This window comes from Notamacropus eugenii, chromosome 7 (assembly GCF_028372415.1).
Source record: "Notamacropus eugenii isolate mMacEug1 chromosome 7, mMacEug1.pri_v2, whole genome shotgun sequence".
Classification (NCBI taxonomy): Eukaryota; Metazoa; Chordata; class Mammalia; order Diprotodontia; family Macropodidae; genus Notamacropus; species Notamacropus eugenii.
Genome location: NC_092878.1, coordinates 165,533,905 through 165,551,340, shown reverse-complemented (window position 1 = coordinate 165,551,340; position 17,436 = coordinate 165,533,905). Strand labels below are relative to the sequence as shown.

Below are 17,436 nucleotides of genomic sequence, written 5' to 3'. Positions count from 1 at the left end.
ACTTGAAAAAACCTCTTTCCCTGGAACTGAGATTATATATAAAAATCAAAGCTCAGCAGGTAAACATTTATGAAATATTTTTTAAAAGAAAAAATAACTTCTTTAAAGGATAAAATGTCCAGAATAAACCTCTTCAGATCCACCCTTCCTCCCCTTACTCCCAACACATTTTTTCTTGGTGATCTATCCATAATTGTCCATTTAAGTAGTCCAAGAAAATATCTTTTTGATAAGGCACAATTTGATTTCTGCCCAATTTGATTTCTGCAGGTCAGGTTATGAAATTAAGAATTCAGAAGGTAAAGCTACAGATAAAAAACCTTTGATCTGGGAGAAATCATCAAACATTGAGACAAAAGGAAAGCCTAAAGCCCCACTCAACCTGACAGCAAGACAAAACATTATCTTTCATCAGGCCTTGAGGTCAGATGTGAAACACTCACACAGTGTTTTGGTGATGCCTTTCTCTGGATTGAACACGTGTTACTGTAACTGTTAGAATTTCTTTGTCTTCTGTTTTGGTGACATTTAATTTAAAAGTTTTGCACTGATGTCCATTAAGGATATTCATCTATAGTTTTCTTTCTCTGTTCTGACCCTCCCTGGTTTAGGTGCCAAGATTATACTTGTATAATTGAAGGAATTTGGTAGAATCCCATTTTTTCCTATTTTTGCAAACAGTTTCTATACTATTGGAATCACTCATTCATTGAATATTTAATTATAAATCTCCTCAATTCTGGGCAGTTGTTTTTTGTTTTGCCTAAGCAAGGCAGATCAGAAAGGTGGGCACTATATTGTAGGAAGCATATGTACAAGCTAGAAACAAGTCCAGAGGAGAGTGACCAGTGGCGAGAGGAGTGGAGGAGTGGAGACCACACCATAGGAGGATCAGTTGAAAGAACTAGGGAGTTTTAGACTGGATATGACAGCTGTCTTCAATCATTTGAAGGGTGATTATGTGAAGAAGGGATTAGTCTTGTTTTACTTGGCCTTCGAGGCCAGATTTAGGAGCAACAGATGGAAGTATAAAGGCAGATTTTGGTTTGACAGGAAGTTTTCCTTACAACAATCAGAGCTGCCCACAAGTGTAATGAGCTGCTTTGGAAGCTATTGAGAAAGTGGACCTCAGTAGCAGACAGAAAAACGAGGACATCTGAATGTCAACAAAAGAATGCCTTACTTGTAGCCGAGCTGCCGACAAACCACAGTCGCATCTTTATCGGTCCATCCATCATCACAGATTGTTCCCCATTGCCCATTGACAAAGATCTCCACTCGTCCTTCTTTCTTATTCTCTCCATCCATCAGCCTGATAGGGAGACCTGAAAAAGGCCCCAGAAGTATCAGGGTCAAAGCTGGTGCCAAAGTAGAAGAGGCTTCCACTATACCAAGCATTCTTTTTTTAAAAACTGAACTGCTATATTCTGACCCAAGCCACATTTTTTTGTAATCATATCCCACAGTCAAGTCAACAAATGTCAATTAAGCCCCTACTGTATGCAGAGGACTGTGTGCATGAGAGTTTATAGTAGCTATTCCCCAAACTTGAAATATCCTCTCCCCTCTCTGGACCCTTGTACTCATGGGTGGAGATGCTGACAAAGAGGCATATGTGAGTGTGACATCAGGAAAATGCTTCACAGTTGAAGGTCTACAAAAGGGGAAGGTGCTTTCTCCTTAATGGAGACTCATCCAGGCAGTCATAAAGGGGATTTCTGTTCAGATTCCGGTGGGACAAGGTGCGCACTGAGATCCCTTCCCACTCTGACGTTCTGTAACTGAATAGAGCTTCATAGCTTAGAGGATGAAAAACTGTTTAGTCATTTTTTAAAGTCATGTCTAACTCTGTAACCTCTTAGGTTTTTTGGTTCTATTGGCAAAGATACTGGAGTGGTTTGCCATTTCCTTCTCTAGCTCATTTTACAGTTGAGGAAACTGAGACAAACAAGGTAAAGTGACTGGCCCAAGGTCACACAGCTAGTACGTGTCTGAGACTGGATTTGAACTCAGGCCTTCCTGACTCTACTCATGGCACTATTTAGCTGCCCCTTGTATATGAAAAGCTATATTCTGGTAAATCTGAAAGGCTGAAATATGTATCCAAGGATGCTTCATGCCTTTTGGTTTTAGTATATGAGGACCTTATGTTATAGAAGACAAAGCAAAGACATTTTTGGTTCCATTTTTTGAAAATACTCTCCACCTAACCTTAGGACCTCATTTTAATGCTGTTTTCTGAGTCTCTCTGCTCTGTCCCTTCTCTATGTTCCACCTTCCACACTGCTGCCAAAACAACCTTCCCAAGTCACAGCTCCTAATATGCCTGTCTCTTACTCAGAACCTTTACTGTTCCTTGTTACCTTTAGAACAAAATAAAAATTCTTCCCTGTCATCTTTGTGCTCCTCCATAATCTGATTCCAACCTACCTTTCAATCAATTAGTCAGTTTTGTTCACAGGTGGACTGGAGCATTGAGCTCCCCTGGCAGCTACTAGAGACACTGTGGCTCAACACTGGAAGGGTTGGTGCCTTGGAATGACATCATGAACTCTCGATGGTCCCTTGATTTCTCCCACCCCAGCAAATGACAGATACTGGGGGTGGTGGTGCTGCAATGGAATTTGTCTTTAAAAAATGAATTGCTGACTGAACAAATGAAGGTATTTGAACGTGATGGAACATTACTGTGCTGTAAGAAGTGATGAAGGGAACAGTTTCAGGGAAAACTAGGAAGACTTATATGAACTGATGCAGAGGGAAGTCAACAGAACCAGGAATATAATCTGGGCTATAATAACACCCAAAATGAGCAATTTTGAAAGACTTAAGAACTCTGACCAATGCAAACACCAGACATGAGGTGGTAGATGGATGATGAAGGATGCCATCCACCTCCTGACAGAGGTGAAGGACTAATATGAAGAATGAGACACATTCTTGGACAGGGACAATGTGGGAACATATTTTGATTGATTATGTATTCTTGTTACAAGGGTTTTTTTCTTTTTTTGTTTAATTGTGGGGGAGGGAGAGAAAACAAATGCTTATTATTTAGAAAAGGATAAAACTAAGTTTTTAAAAAGCAATTTACTATGACATTCTCCTTAATGGGGCTTAGCCCCACAATTCTGCTGGACAGACACAATTAACATGTGCCACTGGAGTTGGTAATGAGATTACACTGGAAATAAGAAAGTGGGTTAAGAACTCATGCAGGGCCAAGGCAAAGGGAACTCTCGTGGTCAGAAGGAAGGGAGCTAACTTACCCAGAGAGAATCTGTTCACGTCATTGTCCGGATGGCAAGTAATGTGAATGTCCTCTCGGTGACTACAGTCATGTTCTCCCCACTTTCCTCTGGAGCACTGAAGGAAAGCTGTTTCCTTTCCTGAACAGTGGACATCATCCAACCAGATGGGCCCTAGGCTTTCTTCAAAATGGCGACTGGAAGCCTGTTTGCCATACCTGGGATAAGGAAGTAAGATTGTTTTTAATAACTGCAGTCTCTTGTGAATCCCAAACATTAATGAGCATTAATTAAATTTCATGTTACTGAGATGGGTTAAATATTCATCCTCTTCCTCTTCCAATCAGGAAACAGAAACCTAAGAGGAAGGAACTCCCAAGAGTACCATACAGTGCCATATTAACAATTTGTGATTATTTGGGGGGTAGATAAAGCACTTGGTGGATTATACAAAATCCCCCTTTTCATTTCCCAAGTTTGGACAATATCTAGATCCCAGTTGGCTTCCTTCGTTGCTTCAGCTGCCAGAGACACACAAAAGAATAAGAGATAAAGCTCAAATGAGTTTGTATATATTGATTCATCATGCGGGCAGATTTCTCCTCTGCAATGAGTCATTGAATGAGAGAAGAGCCAGTAAAGATAACTGTTAAATGAGAAAAATAAGAAGAAAACCTGCAAAGTGCCTTGCAGACCTTTAGGATTAACAAATGTAAGCTATTGCCATTCATGGTATTATCAGTGACGTGTTTCCAGATCATTCTGCACATGTCTCTGGACTGTCCCATATGGACCAGAGCAACTACTTCCCACCTCCCTCCCTCACACGGTCACCGTGGGCACAAAGTGAATAATGTTATGTTGAGATGACTGTCATTTCTCATGGGAATAACAAAAAGGCATTTCAACCAAGGTGAAAAATTGCTTCCCATCTTTTTGGGAGAAAAATCTCTGTTTTGTAATAATTCACTCCCATGCTTCTCTCTGGTCCCTGAATTATCAAGAGTGAGCCAGATGATTCCCACTGGCGATGGCGAAGCCTCTTCCTCTTCCTGGTCTCACTATATACCTTTTTTTCCATATGATCCATGATGTTGATCCTCATCTCCCCATACATTCCTCTCAACATTAAAAAGAAAAAGCACCTTTGACCTCTTGGTTTGGACTGGAAAAAGTCATCTGCCTCTCACGAAATTTCTGCTAACCAAAAAGATATGTGGCTCAAGGGCGTGAGAACAGCTGTGGCTGACCTGCCTTCCAAATGGTCCTGTTCCAGACAGTGGGATAAATGGGAAGTGAGAAGTCCTACTCACCCTCCCATGGCCTTTATAACAAGGAAAATAACTGCCGTTTCCATGGTGCTTTATCGTTTTCAAGACATTTCCAGATATTATTCTATCTGATTCCCCCAACAATCATGTGAAATAACAGCTCAGGGCATTATGACTCCCATTTTATAGATGAGGAAACAGAGTAAGATGTGAGTTGACTTTGCAATGATCACACAGCTAGAAGGCGTCTGAGGTGGGATTCAAACCTCAGTCTCCTTGATACCAAGTCCAGTCCATGAAGGTTAAATATAAGGAGAATAAATGCAAAAAAAGAAATCCTGAATCATTAGATACAAAGTGTCATTCTTCATTATTCTTTCTCAAAGGGGCCCAATGACCTCGTGAGGGTGATGTTACCTGGTGGGTAAACTGGGTTCAAGTGAGGCAGAACTGTGCAAAGCCATCAGCCTCATTCTCTCCTCTCAAGTCAGTGGAGTCCAGTGGCAAGACAAGATGGCCCTAGACAAAGGTCATTTGAGAGGAGAGGACCAGCAGTGGAGGGGCTCAGGAAAGGCTTCATGCAGAAAGTAAAAAAGATGTGGGTCTGATGCTCACAAATCTGCTCCCTAAGCTCAAGGAAAGCTGTATCCATTGCTCAGAGTGTCCCTAGCGAGGTGGGTTCAAAAACTGAAATGTTACCTAGTGACAATGTTTATTCTCTGCCTGAATGACAGTGGATTTATGTAGCTTTTCATTCTTTTATTTTAAAGGATCCAGAAAGACATCTTCCTGAGTCTAAATCTGGCCTCAGACACCTACTAGCTGTGTGACCCTGGGCAAGTCACTTCACCCCGTTGACCTCAGTTTCCTCATCTATAAAAGGAGAAGGAAGTGGCAAACCACTTCAGTATCTTTGCCAAGAAAACCCCAAATGGGGTGATGGAGAGCTGAACACAACTGAAAAACAACTTCAGCCACTGCTTTGAGTATCATTATTAAAATAATATTTCAAATGATTGTTTTTGAAAAAATATCTTTATCTTATTCATCTTTCAAGCACGAAGTAGGGAGACATAGAAAAACAACAGACAAAAAGCTTTCAAGAGTTTGCATTTGACTCAGCCCACAGCCAACATTCAGGAATTTGGTATGTGTGAGCTACAAAGTGTTTCACAGAAGCGTGACTGATGGCTTTCAGACTTCCAGACAACAGCTAAGGGGGAATTCTGAAGGTCACTTCCATCACAAGGAGGACTGTTCTTCTGAACCAAAAGTGACCCTCATCCTCCAATTCTGAGACCAAGGTTAATGTAATAGCCAAGTGGTGAACTCTGCCCTCTTCTCTAGCTCTGGCCCTGTGACGTCAGGACTGGTCTAGGGGTCAGGAACCAGCCACAGGAGATGCTCTTCTAGAATAAATTCTGCCAGTCATGTCAGCAACCCCAGAAGTTACTTGAAAAGCCAGGAAGGGGCCTCAATGTGGCACACAGCTCCCGGCGATTACGTAAATCTTCTTATGAACAGTGGGGGTAAAAGAGAGGACAAGGGAAAGGGGAAAATGTCCTCTTATGAATATGTTGTTCTCCTGCTCTACTTCTTGTCCAGATCCTGGAACTTGGATCCTTACAGATCATGTAATCCAATATCCTTATTTATATAGAGGAGGAAGATGATGCCTGGGGACAGAACTAATCTGCCCAAGATTACGCAGGTAGGAAGGAGCAGGAGGACTCAGGATTTGAACCCAATGCTCTTCCTCCAAACCCAATGCTGTGGTTGGGGGTACACATAGTACAAAAGAAATGACCTAGAGTGAACATGACATAATGAAGGACTGGGAGTTTCAGCAGCTGATACATGATGGTCACCCGGAGTTTCGCTGTACAGTAAGGACTCTTACTTAAATCCCAGCTGCCGACAAGCCACCTGGGTATTCTTCTCTGTCCACCCATCATCACAGATGGTACCCCACCGGCCACGGTAATGTACTTCCAACCGTCCCTCATGACTGCCCTTCCCGCCTGTTAGTCTCAGGGCCCCATCTGTGAAAAGAAACAAGAATCAATCCTTGCCCAGAGAGGCCAAAGGGGCCTTTTGATTTCACCAAAAGGGTTTAGAGGAATTTCATTTAATGCCACGCTACCCTGGCCCAGCATGGAAGACTAATACGATGCTTTGCCCCCACCCCAGTCACAAATGGGTATATAGATCTGCCACTGTGGCCTGTTCTCGCCCATTCTGCACGAGAAAGGCTTTTGTCTCACTTTTTGGCCCCTCTGAAAGCTGGCCCCAGTTTTCCTCCTTACCCCCATTCTAACAGATAAAACCTTCATTCCTTTTTGTTCATTTTCTTCTGAATATCAAAGATCACAGATGACCCCAAGACAATTATGTGCTTCCTCCTCAGGATAAACTATATCTGGTGGGAAATCTACAGTTTCTTTGTCTTGGCTTTGTCCATTCTGACCCACAGACAGGGGCTATTTCCACTCCAAAGGGTTTCAGATGAAAAAAAGATAAGAAATGACTGTTCTAAGGGGAACACTGAACGATGTCTTATAAAGAAGGATTTCAAAGCAGTCACAACAAATTCCTCAGGAGCCTCAGGCATCTGTTTGTGTCTTAGATTCCCAAATGATGTACAAGTGAGGTTTTGGTTGTTCAGTAAATAAATCCTGGGCCAGGAGTAACTCAACTGTCCATTCCCTTTGGTCTCACTATTGTATATAGACCATGGAGGACAGAGAAGGAAACAAAGGTCCAATATTAAATAAAATACTCCTAGCAACACTCTGTAAAGAACTGAAAAAAAAATGCGTTTCTCATCAGCTGAGATATGGCTTTAAAAAAGTAACATATGAATGTAATTGGATATAACTGTGCAGCAAAAATAATCAATGAACCATTCAGAAAAATGTGGGAAAATGCATATGAACTGATGCAAAGTGAAATGAGCAGAAGGATAAGAATCTACCCAATGAGTCTGACAATCGAAGGAAAAAAGCCCAGCCTTTCAGCAAGCTACAGAGCCAGACACTGGAGACATAAGAAGTCCATAGTCTGACAGCAGGGCTTGCTGCCCAAATCCTGCCCAAATAGTGGCACTTGGAAGGAATGGCTTAAATTCTAGCAGCTTTCTAAGGGAAACACCATTCAATTCGACAAATATTGATTAAGTGTACAGAAGACACTGTGCTACCTTGACATGGTTTTATCTAGGATCTCACCAATGTTGGTAATCCCTCCAGGGATGCAGATCACAGCCCATCCATGGTTTCTCATCGTTAGCCCTTCCCTGTCCTGGGGGGCTGAGTGTGTATGTTGCGGGGGTGGGGCACTGATCCTTCAGTTCTGTTGCTTTAGTGTGGAGCCTGCTGGCAGTCCATTGGGTATTCTTGAATTCCTCTGCCACATAAACCCATCTCTTCCTCCAATCTTACATCTCTCTGAAGATGTCCTTTAAGCCTCTTGTCCTGAGCAATTCTTGGCTGGCCATGGATCATAGCTCCCCAAAACCTACCATGTGTTTCTCTGTCATCCTTTGGGTGCACTTACATTTTAGATCTTAGGTATTCTACAACTTAAAGTCATGGGGTAAATGAAGACACAATAAATTCTGGGTCCTCGGGGCAGGGGGGGATTCTTCTGGTGGGATACAGCATGTATATACATAAATATAGTTCAGGGATAACCATTAGGTGGCACTGGCAACCAAGGAAGGCCAGACTGTCAAACACCAGGAGCCTAGGCCCAGGTCTGGTTGGTTGGTTGTTGTCCTTCGTTTTCAGAGAGGACCAAAATGACATCACCATGATAAACTCAAGTTTCAATGTGTCTGACTGTGGCTGATCAGACCAATATGAGCTTGGAACGCTCTACCACAGGTTGGGCACAGGTAGTCTGTGTGAACATTTGGGGTGGATACTCCAAATTTGCGTATCCTACATTTACTTTGAGTTGTCTTAATTCTGCTTTGCTCCGAGAGCACAGCACCCTTTCTGTTGCGGACATGCCATAACTTGGGAATCCCCTTCCCCTCTGGTGCATGACTTTCACTGAAAATCATCGTACACGGCCTTTCAGGGGGAAAGAAGAAAACTGGCTGCCTGGGTCCCCACTTTCCCCGCTCCATGCCTGTACCAGATCAGGTCTACTAAAGGTATCATCACAAGAATTTTTCTCGCTCTCTTTCTCAATAGTCATTAAAAACTAACTAATAAATTCTCATCTCTATTAGATGTGTAGCTCCAAACCGCAACTAGTTTTCACTGGCAGAATCCAAATATGGTTTAGAAAACCCCAATAATTTAGATCTCCTCTTCCAGGATTTTTCTCCCTCTTTTCCAGTTTCCCAGTATAGCACAAACTTGCTAGCTATTTTTTTAAAAAAGTTTTTACTGATGTCTTCTACGGGGTTTTTTACATTATTATTGTTTTCCACATGTCCTTCTCCCTCACCTTCCCAGAACCATCCCATATAACACAGAGCATTTTTTAAAGACCAAAAAAAGAAAGAAAAAGAAGAGGGGGAAAATCAACATAACCTAAAGGTTCAAAATGTGCACCGTGCAAACTCTGGAGCTCCATCTCCATGAGGGGATCTGCTTTACATTGAATTTCAAATGCATAACAAGGAACCCAAAATACCACTTAAAGAAATGATAATCTATATGCTCTGTCTGGAGCTAGAAGGAGATACAAGTGATAGGAGAATTCTAGACATGGTTGCTGGTCAATGCTAATACCTAGAACCCGTTTGGGGACCATCAGGAAGTTGTGTATTTCCCACTTGCTGCTGGACTTTCTCTCTTCTCTCCCTCCATCCCTTGTCTTTTTGGGATAGTGTGGATGCTAGTTTAGTAGCTTAGCATGAACATGGCATGGGAATGAGACCTAGAACCTGCCCCTGCCCACTTTTCTCTCTAAATTTGTTTGCTCACCCATCCTGTACTCACACTGACAAGTTGTGGGTTTGCGTGGGGGGAGCAACTGTAGGTTTTGAGCCCCCACTGGAATGCTTTCCATTTAACAAATCATCCAAGATGACAACACTAATTCTAAACATTTACTAAACTAGATTTACCAAACAAGAATAACCAAAGCATGACATTCCCCCAATGAACTTAGGAAAAACTCTTCTACCAATGTACATAGTATCCATGGTAGAAGATACATACAAACGTGGAAAACCACAGCATGTAGGCACGTGAGGAGGGACCACATGTTCCTGGAAGGACTCACAACTTGAGATGGCTTGACCCTTGGTGGCCTGGTCCCTCAGGAACAATTTGCACCACGGTTCACTGATGGGCAGGGCCATTCTTTTTCTGAGTCTCTCTGCACTGTTCTGCTGGCTGCCTCTGGATGCTGCCTTTTGGCCCTACTGAGCCTGGACTATACTCAGTGAAACAGAACTTTCAGCCAGAAAACTCTAGTGCTGTTCCAGGTCTGCTACCTTGGTTGGATTCTGAAGGATTTGCTTAGGTCTTGCTTTGGCCCAGTGCTGAGGACTCTCCTTACATCCATTTCGACATCTAGTCTTGACTCCCAAAGGTCTTGTCCTGACCAAGCCTACTGCTCTAAAGCAGGGTTTCTTATGTGAAATGACTCACTTGAATCTTATGGTGAGAAACCCAAATCCACTTTTCTGTCAGTCCAACCACAAGTAGGCAATATACAATTTCCCTCCAACTTCAAAACAGTTCTAAGTATGAGATTACCCAGCTACCAGGAATATAAAGGTCTGGGAATGATCATAATAGAGGCAGTAACTGAACACACAGGAGCTAGCGAGGTTGCCAGGTGAGGGATCACCTGTCATCCGTTCTGTTATCTAGTGAACCAGACTCCCACTGCCTTGGCATCACCTTTTTTCTGAAGGTAAAGTGCTCCTGGAGGTTGTGAGATCTGCCTTGGACAACACAGGGGAGGAGATGAATGAACACGATTAATTATAATTATCAATACTGCTCTTTGGTAGTGATTGTTCAGCACACAACAAAGTAACACTACGTCCTTCAATCACATTCAGTTTGATAAGTCAGTACTAAGGGCCTACTGTGTGCAGGGTGTTGTGTTAAACACAAAGATGAAATTGAAATAATAGTCCTGGACTTGCTCTGAACCACAAGACCAGCCATCTTCACTGCACGAAAGACAGATGCAGTTGCCCTGGGCATGCCCTTTGTGCATAGGTTTTTGGAGGCTTTGTTTTCCTGGTGGGCTGATGGAGGGGGAGGGTTTGGGAAGAACAGGGATGGTCCCAGTGGGAGAGTGTGGCTCGCCACTGCTAGCCTGCATACCTGTCAGAGGGGTGCACGAGACGCCAGCGTCCTCCCGATGGTCACAGTTGTGGTGTTGCCAGGCGCTCTTGGGACACTGCTCTAAGGAGAGCTCGTTTCCTGTACACTGTACTTCATCCAACATGACGGAGCCGGATCCTGGCCCAAAATAGGCCCGCGACCACGCTTTGGCAACCCCGCTAGACCAACAAACAAACCAGAAGATCAAGTATTGCAACGGCCACCCAGGCGCCTGCCCACACAGAGACATCGATGGACATGCAGAGGAAGGGCTGTGGTCTGTAAAGGTCAGTGGTGTTCGTGCCCAAATGTCCTCGTTCTAAGAGGACCGCATTCCATCGGAGTCATCCATCGGGCGGCTAGGTGGTACAGCGGCTGGAGTCAAAGACTGGGAGTCAGTAAGTCCTGACTCCACATTCTGTGTCAGACACCTCTCTAGCCACATAACCCTGGAACCCTTCTCTGCCTCGATTTTCTCAGCTGTGAAGTGAGGAGAACAGCCTCTACTTCCTAAGGCTGTTGGGCGGATCAGAGGAGACGGAAGGAAGCACATTGCAAACTTTAAGGTGCTGTACAAAGGCTAGCGTTCCTGTTTGTACTCTAAGATAATCCCATCTCTCAAGGCAATAATTTAACTCTTCATAGTATTCGGGCTGGGATGGTAAATATTTAACAATTGGCTTTCCCAAAAAAATTGTACACATGACATACACTGAGCCTAATCTACGTTATTTACATTTCCTCCATGACTTTCTTACATTTAGACAGTCAACAAAACAAGGACTCAAGCCCCCATTTCTAGCCGTGGCCAATTTCCCAGGTGTAAATAAATGCTCACACGATAATCTTAACAGGCTCTCCGGCAATGGATGGGACATGCTGGCTCCATTGCCCTGAACTTATATTTGTCCTAAATTTATGCAAGGACCAGTGGCTGTGGAACTGGGAGGGATTCGGATGGCAGGGATCTTAGTCAAGGAAGCAAGTCCAGGCCTCCCATTTTATAGATGAGGAAACTGAGGCTCAGAGAGGTGAAATGCTTTGCCCAGGGTCACAGAGCTATAAGGTGCCTGAGTGTGAATCATCCTCGACTCTGCCCCCTTTGTGTTATAGAGGAGGAAGCTGAGGGCCAGAAGTGAAGGTGACCTGTCCAAAGTCAGGCAGCTCACGGAGGGCTCCTTCCAGGGCCTCCCCTCCCCCACGCTGAATCTCAAACACCAGGACTTCTCTTTAGACAGTTTGGACTCAAGGATCCGGCGACTTTAATGTCAATCATGTAATCTCTGCTTCTTATGGGCGTCTTCACCTTTGTCTCGTCAGAATGAAGGAGCCTGGACTCTGCCTGCCTCTGTTCTCCCCAGCAAACTCTCCCCTGACCTCTTCTGAGCATTTGCTACCTCCCATGACTGTCTGTCGGAGTGAAGCCGTTAGAAGCATAGAGGGTCATAGATCAAGCCTGGAAGGGACCTCCGGAGCCTTGCATCCAATGCCCTCATTTTACAGATGGGGAAACTGAGGCCTAAGGAGGGGAAATGACAGGATTATAGGTCTAGAGTTGGAACAGACCTCAAAGGTTATCTAGTCTAACCCCTCTTTTATACATGGGGAAACTGAGGCTGGGAAAGGAAGTGATTTGCCCAAAGTCATCCAGGTAGCAAGGTGGCACAGTGCAGAGAACACTGGATTTAGGGTCAGAGAGACCTGAGTTCATATCTGGCCTCCGTCACCTGTTAGCTGTGTGATCTCAGGAAGTCCCTTAAACTTTCTCAGCCTCAATCTCCTGTAAAATGGTGAGTCACAGACAGCACAGGAAAGACAGTTAGTGCCATTATGTGTGATCCTATTGTAATAGGGAGCTATTAGAGGTTCCTGAGCTGGGAAGAAAGACAAAAAAACAAGCATCTATTAAGCACCTGCTATATGCAGGCACTTCACTAGGTGCAGGGGATACAAACACAAGCAAAAGGAAAGCCGGGCCTTGCCCTCAGGGAGCTGAAAGCTGAGGTAGGGCAGGGGTGGGAGGAAGGTTTGCTTTCAAAATCTGGAAGCCAGGAGCGGGGACAGGAGGGGAACGCATAAAGGAGAACCCAGGAGGAAGCCATTCATTGAAGAGGGGGCAGGCCAGCTGGAGAGGGCCCTGGGAGGAAACTGAGGAAAGTTCTAGCTGGGACAGTGGCAGAGGTGGGATCCTGAAATCCCAAAGGCAGGGTGTGATAGCCCCAGCCCACGTCTGAGTCCTCGGAGCAACGGTGACTGACGCTGCTTTTTAAAAGACAGTATCGGAAGGAGGAGTAATAGAAATTTTTTTTTCAAATTATTCATTTATTTTTAGCATTTTAAAAAATTCTAAATTCTCTCCTGCATTTTTAAGAAATAACCTCCCATCAGACCAAGCGGCCATTGCCAGGAGCCATAAGCATTTCCCAAGGACGCCCTTGTTCCCTAAGACTCAAGGATATTTCTGTGTCTGAGGAGAAGAGCGGCACCCACAGCCAGAAGGGTGGCTTATGTCAATATGGCTGACAAGGGATTGACTGTCCAGCCTCCAGCCCGCCTCAGGTTTACACCAAGAAACATTTAAAACATTAAGGAACTTGTGTCAATGTGCAGAATGTACAGAAACACTCGATTTGAAATAATAGCCAAAAGGATTTTCTTTTGGAGCGCATCTAGGGTTGGAGTCTTCTGTTCCTCCTCCTAGCTGTTGTGTTCCGCCCTCCCCTGCCCAAGTTACCAGACATCTCTTTGTAGACTCTCGTACACACGTTTTTATCATCTTCCCCGCCTAGACTAGTGAGTCTCAGGGATGGCTTTATTTTCGTCTCTGTATACCCAACCCCAGTCCTGGTGCCCAGTAATGCTCGTAAATGCTGTGGAATGATTGATTGGTGAGAAAACAATTGGATTCTTAGTAAACTGAGGAATAGTGAGTCTGGAGCTGACCTCATCAGTCTGACATATGAGTGCTGAGACCCTGGGCAAGTGCCCAGCCATCTTGGGATCTAGGGAGCTGTCAGAGATTCGAGATTCCAAGTGGCAGAGGAGGCACTGTGGCTGCCATGGGAGAGAGGGAATCCCCTATCCCACTGACATCATGGGAGCATCCCTATCCCTTTGGCAAAGACTATCACAGCCCAAAGGGTTCTCACCAATTGCTCTTCTGTGCAATCATTGGGCTGTTAAAACAGCTGAATGTTTTAAAGTTCTTTTCACTGCTTCTTTCACTGGACAAGAGGTTCCATGGAGATAATATATTCACATAATATTTAGGATAAAAAGGTAAAAATGGATATTTCAAAGACTGTCAGAGGAGAGAAAAACAAAGTTCCCTTACACCCTCCCAAGTCGCCTGTGAATTCAGACTAATTCCATCTGTGGGGAATAATAGAAAGACATTTGTATGTTAAATATGTTCATGCTTAATGTCACGGTGAAATTAAGACAAAGAATCATGGAAACCAATTTAGAGAAACAAGGGGTCAAAGGACTTGAGAAAGGAGAGGGCTGAAGAGGCAGCTGGGGAGGTCCTAACAGAGGATGCAGGATGGAGGAGAGGCTGCTGGGAATGGTCCAAAAAGATTCAGACACTTACAGTGATTGAGTCACTATTCTGAGCACTTTGGCCCCAAGGACAAAGTGCAAAGTAATCCCTGCGGAAAAAAATGGTCTACATTCTAAGGGTGGAGCCAATGAGTATGGAGTACCTACAGAACATGTTTAAAGAGAATAAGTACAAAGACATGGAAATGATTTAAGTGCCAGCACGTTGGCAGGGGCAGCCTAGCCTTGGGGCATCAGGAAGGTTTCCAGGAGCAGGTGGTTGTGCTTGGGCTCCATCTTGAAGGAAGACAGGGGTTCTATAGGAGATGACCCAAAGAAGAGAGAAGACTCCAGGGCTGAGTCAGGGCAAAGGCCCAAATGGAAAAGCCTGATTGACTGACCTTCCTGCCATCCAAGGGCCAGTGAGTGCAGCAGGAGGAACAAAGGGGCTGGTGGAGGCAGGTCAGGGTTCTGGTCCCTCCCATTCTGTGTGCTCATTGTGTGACCTTGAGCAAGTCATTATCCTTCCCTTGGCCTCAGTTTTCTCCTTTGTAAAATGACACTGGACCAGATGATTTCACAGATCTGTGGGTCTGTCTGACCTTTCAGCAGCACGATTGGAAAAGAACAGCCCTTGGATTTTGATCCCTGAGGCTACAAACAAACAGGGAATGAGCCAAACCTCAGGCCTAGCTGGCGGCAGACCACTTCTGCATCGGCATCATCCCACTGGTCATCGCACACTGTACCCCACTGTCCTGCGTGGTAGAGTTCCACTCGGCCTTCATGGATGCTGCGCCCACCAACAAGCCGCACCTGTGTCCAGGCAGGAGCTGTGGGTCCAAAGACAGAGAAGGGAAAGAGCTATGTCACTGGATGCTAGACCACAGCAAGCTAGAACACACCTCACTCTCGTAGAAGGATGAGGATGGGCAGCACCATGAGCCAGGTGTAAGCAGAGACCACACGTGCACAAGGAAAGTATGCCTCACTTTAGACACATTGCCACAAGTGATCCTGAAGCAGGCAGGAAGGTCATTCTCAGAAGCCTGTAACAAACACAGCAGCAGGGACAGGACCCAGAATCCGAAGAGCTGGGGCTCATGGGCTGTTTAACGACAGCCTCACATTTTAAAAATGACTCAGGCCCTTGGGTAAGGTAGTGAGTGGCAGGGCCAGGGTTGAAGCCCCATCTTCTAACCTTTTCACTGTGAGCCAAAATCGATTTTCTTTAACAAGAGAATCCAAATTCCCAGACCTTTTCATCTCCACTGTTACTATGGTGGTGATGAGATTTCTATCCATAAGAATCCATTTGCCCAATACGCTCTCATTAATTATGCCATTTGCCTTATTGGCCATGATGCTTCCAAAGCAGTCACATTTCCAGGCAGTGTTTATTAATAAGACCAGTCAGAGCTCAACACCAAAGAAGGATAAGGACTGCATTTCATGATTTCATAGATAAGGAGAAATCTCAGAGAAGGAAACTCCTTCTCCAGATGCATGTGGGACTTGAACCCAGGACTTCCCAGCCTCTTATCCTACTGCCTCTCTTCCCTTGCCCAACCTCGGCCTTGGACTGGATGGAGTTGGAGGAAGTCACTGAACGGTGGAGATAGAATACATTATAAATATTCATGTTACCCACCTTGAAATGGGTCCTCACTTCAGCATGGCAATTCTTTTACTGCTCTTTAATTGACTCCCCACAAAAGCTATTCTCAAGGCTTTCTTCCTGTGTCAAGTCTCTACAGCTCACCCTCTCTCAGCTGAGGACCTCACCTCATAATTTTACAGAGAAAACTGAAGTCACTCTACACGAGGTCCGTCTTCTCCCCTTCTCTTCATTTCAAACCCCCTTGGCACTATGTCCCACTCCTTTCCTCAGTTTCTTCTTCTTCATCATCATCACCTTAGCACAAAGTCTGGACCTCAGTAGGTGCTTAATAAATGGTTATGGATTGATTGATTGGTATCCTCAGCACCTTCCATAGGCTTAATCCTTATCTTTATGTAGATGACTCCCAGATCTACATATCCAGCCCTAATATCTCCTTCCATTGTCAGTCCTGCGTCACCAATTGCAATTGCCCACTGGATATTTCAAATTGGGTGTCCCAGGGACATCTAAACCCCACCAAATCCCCCTCCTTCTTTGACTCTGCCCCCAAGACCTTCTTTTCCTTCTCCATGTAGTGAAAGCACTACCTTTGACAGTGAGACCCTTCCTCGTGCACCCAATGCCAGCGTCCTCAACCACACCATATTTATGCATATCTCTTCACTATTTGGTATGTCGTTACAAATGTCCTGCTGTGTGAACAGCACTACTCCTTGAGAGTAGGGATGGTTAATTCTTTGTATTTGGATCCCCTACACCTCATATAGTGCCTATCGCTTAGGAGATAAGCAATAAATTTGTGTTGCCTTATGATTCCTCGTACCTAGGCTACCTTGTGACAGTTATATGGTTAGTAATTCCAATAAGCCATAACAGGCTGGTAGGAATCTTGTGTGGTTCTTTTTAAGAGCAGAGCAAACCTAAAAATAACTAAAAGTAGTTTGGACTTAAATGCTACCAGTGTTTGAGTTATTGACTGAAGCAACGTTGGAAAGTTTTCGTTAGACATTTAATTATTGTAAAAGAAGACAACAAAAAGTTTAGAAATGCACGTTGTCCCAGAAGTCTCAGTGCTATGCTTTAGGAAGTTAAATTGCATTAAGAATTTTGGGAGACACCGTATGTCATCTGGATTTCCCCAATCTAAGCCAACTGAGATCTCAGATGGATCATCTTACCAATTATTTCAGTTAAAGCCTTGAACCCCTGGATTCTATTGGCCTTCCTAGCCTGTGATCCTCCTCCAAAGCCTCACCTCAGGATGGAGGTGATCCTGAGTTCCAAAAGGCTAATCCTTGTCCAACCTGGGTTTGGAAAGTGTTACTGAGAGCTGAAAGGGCATCAGGCCCAGGCCCAGTGATGGGCTGCTTGCCCATCTGCTGCTGGCCCATTTCATGTCTCTAAGCCTCAGTTTCTCCATCTGTAAAATAGGGACGATAACACCTATCATA

At 44.5% G+C, this 17,436-nt stretch overlaps 1 protein-coding gene across 2 annotated transcripts in view; it reads right to left on the bottom strand.

Annotated features, from left to right (window-relative positions):
- The window catches only part of PRSS12 (serine protease 12), a 77,636-nt gene that overhangs the window by 25,321 nt on the left and 34,879 nt on the right, over positions 1 to 17,436 (bottom strand). For both annotated transcript variants that reach the window (XM_072625375.1, XM_072625377.1), the window contains exons 4-8: positions 15,044 to 15,194; positions 10,822 to 11,000; positions 6,420 to 6,561; positions 3,270 to 3,466; positions 1,184 to 1,325 (exon numbers count right to left, since the gene is read on the bottom strand). In XM_072625375.1, coding sequence (XP_072481476.1) covers positions 1,184 to 1,325; positions 3,270 to 3,466; positions 6,420 to 6,561; positions 10,822 to 11,000; positions 15,044 to 15,194 — 811 coding nt within the window. The remainder of the gene's footprint in view (positions 1 to 1,183; positions 1,326 to 3,269; positions 3,467 to 6,419; positions 6,562 to 10,821; positions 11,001 to 15,043; positions 15,195 to 17,436) is intronic.